This window comes from Apteryx rowi, unplaced genomic scaffold (assembly GCF_003343035.1).
Source record: "Apteryx rowi isolate R43461 unplaced genomic scaffold, aptRow1 scaffold_492, whole genome shotgun sequence".
In the NCBI taxonomy this organism is placed as follows: Eukaryota; Metazoa; Chordata; class Aves; order Apterygiformes; family Apterygidae; genus Apteryx; species Apteryx rowi.
The window spans coordinates 518,435-525,070 of record NW_020450752.1 but is presented as its reverse complement, the minus strand read 5'-3'; the positions used below and the strand labels follow the sequence as shown (position 1 = coordinate 525,070).

Sequence of the window (6,636 nt, the reverse complement as noted above, 5' to 3'; positions counted from 1 at the left end):
CTCCATCCTCCGAGCCCCTCGTTCCCCGGACAGGTAAGGGGTTGGGAGGATGCCGGAGGGGGAAGAAAAGCGACGGGATGCTTTTAGCTAAAAAAAAAAAAAAGATTTTGCCCTGGGAGGATGGTGGCGGATTGGCACGCCTGGATTTTTGGGGGGGAAAGGGGAGAAACGCGCAGCGGTGAGCAAGGGCCGGCAGAGATTTGGTGAATAAAGGTCTCTTTTTCACCCCCGTTGCACGACTCTGCGGCACCCGAGGCGAGACGCTTTCTCCGGGGGCCGCACGCAACGTAGGATTCTCTCTCGTGCATCAATTCGCCTTTTCCGAAAGCATCTTTAATTTTTACGTCTCGCCTTTAGACTCCCTCTTCCCTTTTGAAGCTGTAAAATCCATTGTCCGAGGTCCTGCCAAAGGGCGCGACAGGGCGAATGATCTGTCACTTCTGAATCTGTCGCTGTGCCGAAAGATCCCCGGAAATATACCCCCAAGGAGGAGGCTATTTAAAAACACAGTAGCTCATTTTACCCTGGGGATGACACAGGAGCCTTTCATAGCCTCGGCGTCACATCGGGAATCTTAAATTTAGACGCTCGTCACCCCTCGCTGCACGGACGGGGAGTGGGGGAGGGCTTGATTCAAGGGATGCCTGAATCATCCTTTGGGATTCAGATTCCCAGCACTTTAAAAAGGGGAAAACAACAGCAAAATAAGGAGATTCAGGGTTGGTGGTGTTTATTTCTTTCCACTGGCCGGGCCTCCGCGAAAACGGTCTCCGTTGCCAACCCCGAGGAGGTGAATGACATAATTCTGCCAGGGAAAAGCTAGTCAGCGCCGCTGTGACTCAGCTCCAGCGAGGCGGCCGCGCCGGAGGCAAAGCCGAACCGAATCGCCTCCCGCTGTTACCCAATTCTCCGCAGATCGGGGTGGGGTTGCGGGAGGCGCTCTGCGGCGCGGTAGGGCCAGCTGGCCGGCGGGCGCGCGCGGCCGGCACCCGCTGCCCGCGGCCAGCAGGGTGGGTGGGGTCGGATGGAAACGCCGAGCGAGGTTTCTTCCAGGCTCTTCTAGACGGTTCGGTCGCGCTCCCCCGGGGCACGGAGGGGGGGCGGCGTGGGCATGGGCCGACCCCCGGCGGCTGCGGCTCGGGGAAAGGGCAGGACCCTTTTGCAGGGTCTGTCAGGGAAAGGGTTTGTTTTGTTCCCGTTTTCTGCCCGCCCCGCTCGTGTGCCGCAGCAGGATCGATCCGTCGGCGACAGCCCTTCCTTGCTCCCTGCTGAACCCCTCTTTCCCACTCCACAAGCAGCAACGAGGTGCTCCGTCTTCGAGGCAGGAGATTGGGTTGGCAAGGCGCTAGCCCACACCCTGCCCTTCATTTYCAAGTCCACCGAGGGGCTCCGGTTTGTGCAAAAGGGGGAAACTGAGGCACAGAGTGACAAGCTCGCTTGCATGCACCTCCATACGATGGCTCAGCGAAGGGCTGTGACCACAACCCCCAACAGGATCAGCAGCAGATTGCTCCAGTCTCCTTTTAGTCCGAGCCCAGAACCAAATCTCCTCCCAGCTGTGACACCACACTCCCCTGCCCCATCAATTTTTTAGGGGGGAGTCCTGTGGGATTTGGTCAAATCYCATCTCAAGGCATGAGGGTGTCGGTCGCTTTTGGGTGGCCCCGGGAGAGCCTCTCTCTTCTTATTCTCTCCCCTCACCCCCTTCCCCTTCGCAGCCTGAAAATGCTGGATACCATCAGCAGCCAGTACGATTCCTTCATCTACTGGAGGATGCCGATCCCGCGGCTGGACGTGGCGGAGCTGGAGGGGCTGGGGCTCAGCGACGTGGCCCTCTACAAACCCAAGGGAGGGCTGGGCAAGTTCGCCGGCGAGCGGCGACAGGGCAGCCAGGACAGCTCCGAAGAAGAGGACAGTCTGCTGCAGTTCAACAGCTTTAATTTCTGGCGAGCTCCCATCGCTAGCATTAGCTCGTTAGATTTTGATCTAATTTGAAGCCCTCCTTCCCCTCCCTCTGCCCCCCTGCCTTCTCTCTCTCTCTCTCTCTCTCTCTCTCTCTGCTAGGCATGCAAGGATTTGGTTTTGTTAGTTCTGTACATTGTCAGTTTGAGGGTTGGTTTTTCCTTCCAGGCAGTTTTTGACATTGCAAATTAACTCAGCGGTTCACCCCGGCCCTGTTGGCGATTGATAGATGGGCTCTCCRCAAAGTTTCAGCCTCTGTCTCCACCTGTTCCCTATTTTCTTCCCTTCCTGCAGCAACACTGGAAATTCCATGATAGGGCAAGCAGGGGCTAACATAGCTGGGGGCAAATGCGAGCGGAAAGGGCAGAAACAGCCACCCCACTGCCCCCCGTGCCCATGCCACAGAGYACGGGACATGCGGGGAGGTGTCCGGGCACAGCCTGAACCCCGTGACCGTGACCATGTGTGTCCCTGTGCTCCGGGACTGCGCTGTCACGGCGGGAGGGGCTACATTTCGGCTCGTTCCTCTCCTGCTTTTTTAAGAAACTCATTTGTGCAAAGGGAGCAGTGCGGGACCTCCATTAGCTGACGGGAACCGTCTTCGCTTTGCAGACAGCATCGTCCCTGCTCCTCTCCCAGGGATGCGCAGAGACCCGTGCGGCTCTGCGCCCTGTTGGCCCAGTTTCTCCAAACGCTGATTTGTTCCCTGACCTTCCCCTTGGGATAACTAAGGTGGAAGAAGCAGAGATGCGCGCTGGTCCGGGCATGTGAGCCAAGTCTCTTTCTTGAAAAAAAGTATCCCTTAAAGCCTTGCAGCCTGAGCCCAGCCGGGAGAAACAACGGCCCAGAGGGTAAATACGCAGCAGCTGAAGCATGGAAATGCTCTAGCCTTGTTTGTGGGTGGTTGATAGGGTTACGGTTGGGTGTTCACCGCACTGGATTTGATTTTCTCCCTTTATTATCCCCTGCTTACCTGAGCCCAGGTGTGATTCCTGACTCGGACAGCGGCTGGGCTGCATTGTGGGGCTGTGCCGTTCGCAGCCAGCCAGCAGGGCCGGACGGGTAATGAGCTGAGCTGAAAGACAGAAAGGAGAATTAATGTGATGTCACCCTGAAATGAAAATGTTTCCGGTTCCCCACCCAGTTATCAGTCCATTTCAAAGTAACAACCAAAAATGCTGCATTCGTTCAAATGGAAATCTTGTCCGGATGCTGTGTTTTGTTTGAGGGAAGTTTTAACCTGGGTTCTCAACAGGCTGCGGTCTTTTTCTCGGTGTCATTTCGAAATGGGGGGGGAAAAAAAAACCCAACTCTGAATCATTCTGGCTTTTACACAGTTTTTTTCACAAGGTTGTTTTCTGGGGGGAGCCGACCTGACAAGTTTGTTGTCCTGAATGTGCTTTCTGGCTTTGATTCAGTTCCGTGGGCCAGCTTGTGAAACTGTGATGGATATTGGTGAAATTGTGATGTGGAGCGTCTCAAAACCGTCCTAGGAGTGAGGGGGTAGGCGGCCAGTGGGAGGCTGAGGCAGCCTGAACACCCAAAAAGAGGCAGATATTGGAAAAAATCTGCACTCCATTAAAAAAAAAAAAATACAGTGCAGCTCTCCTGTAATCTCCAGAAATTACCCAGCCTGCTAACTTTAAATCACCTATTTTAAACCAGAGGTGAAAAAATGTAAACTCTACTCTGCAGAGCTGTTTGATTTCTGTGTTCCAGGCTGTGGAAACCACAGGAGAAGTATTTATTATGAAACTTTAAATAAAATTATTTAAAAAAATACACATTCCTGTGGACGCTTAAGAATCCATATAGACTGGAATCCAGCTCTTTCTGTAATTTGCCATGAAAYTGTTTGAAGTCTTTTCAACTGTGAACTTGAAAACTGAAATGAGAATATGTAGCCTTGGATGTAACGTGTTTTTTCGGTTGGGATGCTGGAAATTGAAGAGGATGCTAAATAAAAGGCCTATTTCTGTGCCCCCTGCACCTGGTAGAGTGGTCTAGATCAATACTGTGTGGGCCTAAGAGGGCTTTGGAGGAACAGGATTTTTCGTTTTCCCTGGGAAATTTGGCTATTTTGACACCTCCCCACACACAAAAAAAGCGGGGGGGGAGGGGGAGAAACCACAGACTGGAAAWCACCTATGAAAAAATGAGATCTTTGGGCTGGCCCAAAGTATTTTGTTTCAGACCAACGCTAAAAGAACCCACCGTAATATATTTCTAGAGTTGGGCATATATGCACACGTTCGTATACACCGCAGTGAAAAAGCCCTTTCAAAGCGAAAATTGAAACATCCTGCTCCGAGGAGGCTGAAGCGGAACATGCAGCTTTACGGGGTGGCTCCACTCCAGTAATTATTCTTTCTTCTAAATTAAATGCCACCGAAACATACAGGTTTCCCTCAAACACCTGGATTTTGACCAAGCCACGTTTACTGTTGGCAAAACATGATTTCAGCCTAGCTCCAGCGTCCAAACTGCAGGCACTGACGTGGGCCAGGGCTGGTCGACAGCTGGAAGCTGCGGGTCGGGTGCCAGTTTTGGGACACTTTGTGCTGCTCGTCCGGTTACCCCAGGGAGGGACTTTCAGAAATCTGCTTTTGTTTGGGAATTTCTCCCGCTGAAGCTCACAAAATCACCTAGAAATTTGCACTGTCGCACTTACACTCCCCGCAGGGCTGTCCTGGTTGAGCCCGTATCAACACGCCRGATAAGCGAGTGTCTGCTGGACCCTGATAATCCTTATCAGGGAGCTGAATTTGAGCATGTTTTTCCCTCTGGCCTCAGTCGATCTTGGGTGGCACACAGCTCCCGTGCGAGTCCCGGCATTTGTATCCAGCCGCGTGTAGTGTCCAGTTTTTGCCTTATCCCCACCTGGAAAACATAAAAAAACAAAAACGCGTGGACAAGTGACACTGCATTTGCCTCCACAAACTGAGGTTTTCTGGCCTCCAGCTGCTGGACTCTCAYGCCACCCGCCCTTGACTACCCCCAGGAAAGTGTGTGTGTATATATATATATATAATTTTTTTTTCAATATTTCAAAGTGTCCTGGCTTACCCCAGCACCCCAGTYTGCACAGAGTTGCTCTGTCTGGCAATCTGTCACTGCCGCTTAAGTCTGCTGCCTTCAAAAACTGTTAAGAAAAGGATTTCCCAGCCACAGAGTGCTGAATATTTGCTCATGTGAGCGTTTCACCAGGGGTTTGAGCCTTTCCAACCCAGCATTTTGCAGCTGGGGGTGTTTTCGCTCTGCCTTTAAATGCCTGGCATTCCTGAGCCTTTCCGAACAAAAGATTTTTGCTTTTTTTCCACAGCTCCACATAAAATCATCTTTCTTCTYGCCCTTTTGTAAGAAGGGGGGAAATATAAAGTGTCTTTACAAACGTCGTGGATTGCTCGCCCCATGCTGGCTGCTATTTGGAGGGTTCAAGAGCATGGAAAAACTACACCAGGAACCAAACTAATTATTTGAATTTTCCCCCGGACTCTCAGGTCTCTCCGTTCCCATTCGAGCGGCTCCACAGGTTTATTTCCATCAAAACTCTCTGCTCCGTAAGATTTTTTTTCCCTGAAGCCCTTTTAATGGCACATTGAAACGTCCTTTGCAGGAAGCTCGCATGTACAGCGGTGTTATTATTATTATTTAAACGCCAGCGATCRCAAACATGCAAACTCTAAGCTGGGATAAAACGTGGAAAAAGCGATTCCTTTGGCACGGCTGGCACAGAGGCACCTCTGTCCATCCCTTCCATGGGCTYGGCAGGGCCATAATCCTGGGGACACCAAGTGCAGAGAAGGAGGAGGAATTTTATTGATGKTCCTAATTAGAAGGGAAAAAAAGAAAAAAGGATCCAAGGGCTGTTGCAGATGTACTTGCATTTACACTTGCTCCTCATAGCAGCCGAAAGGGCACTCCATTCCAAGTGAAATAAGCTCTTCCTGGCATCATAAGGCCCCAGCTAAAGTGCCCTCAGTGCCAAGCCCAAAGGGAATGAAAAAAAATAAAAATAAGAGACATGAGTGTTTCATATTCACCTAAAAATAGGCACTCGAGGGCTTTGGAGGGCCTAATAGGGGGGAATACCACACAGAGCAGGAGGCAGGGCTGACCTACAGTTCCTCCTCGCTGAGGGGACCCCCGAGACAGGAAAAGAGACAGAAGCGCGCACACACACACAAGTATAAATATATACATATGTATTTATAGATCGAGGAGCCGACGGCCCGCCGAAACGAGGGGGCGCCACGAGAAGCCGCCGCCCGCCCCTCAAGGAGGAGCCACCAGCACGCACAGGCGGTCGCTGCCGCCGCCGCCCCTTTTATACTTGGCGCCTAAACGCCTCGGCCGGGACTAAATCCGGGCGCATCACCTAACCGCATACCACTACGCCAAGCKGCTCAGTATTCCTCCGCTGGAGAAAATACTCCCCCATGCCGAGCTACCCCTGCTCCCAGTGCCGTCGCCGCCCCCCTCCAGGGCTGTGGGCGGGGAGGGGGCTGGGAAGGCAGGAATCCCTCCACACCCGCCCCGGGTTCTTCGTGGCAGAGCAGGGCGAGGCCCCGTCCCGCCTCCTCTCGCCCTTCCCTCTGCGAGCGGGCGGACTCTTTTGCGGAGTCGCACGCGGTATCCTTCCGCTGCCGTCTCGCTTCCGGGTCGGCCATTTTG

The 6,636-nt window shown here is 52.7% G+C and overlaps 2 protein-coding genes across 4 annotated transcripts in view; both read left to right on the top strand.

Annotated features, from left to right (window-relative positions):
• MLLT11 (MLLT11, transcription factor 7 cofactor) overlaps positions 1–3,954 on the top strand; it is a 5,921-nt gene extending 1,967 nt beyond the window's left edge. The window contains exons 1-2 of one of the 2 annotated variants that reach the window (XM_026079116.1): positions 7–33; positions 1,719–3,954. In XM_026079116.1, coding sequence (XP_025934901.1) covers positions 1,726–1,995 — 270 coding nt within the window. In that variant the 5' untranslated portion in view covers positions 7–33; positions 1,719–1,725 and the 3' untranslated portion in view covers positions 1,996–3,954. Of the gene's footprint in view, positions 1–6; positions 34–1,718 lie in introns of those variants that run through there. The other variant, XM_026079117.1, reaches the window with a different exon arrangement.
• Positions 3,955–6,523: 2,569 nt separating this feature from the next.
• GABPB2 (GA binding protein transcription factor subunit beta 2) overlaps positions 6,524–6,636 on the top strand; it is a 17,608-nt gene continuing 17,495 nt past the window's right edge. The window contains exon 1 of one of the 2 annotated variants that reach the window (XM_026079112.1): positions 6,524–6,623. The gene's annotated coding sequence lies outside the window, so the exon portion shown is untranslated. The remainder of the gene's footprint in view (positions 6,624–6,636) is intronic. The other variant, XM_026079110.1, reaches the window with a different exon arrangement.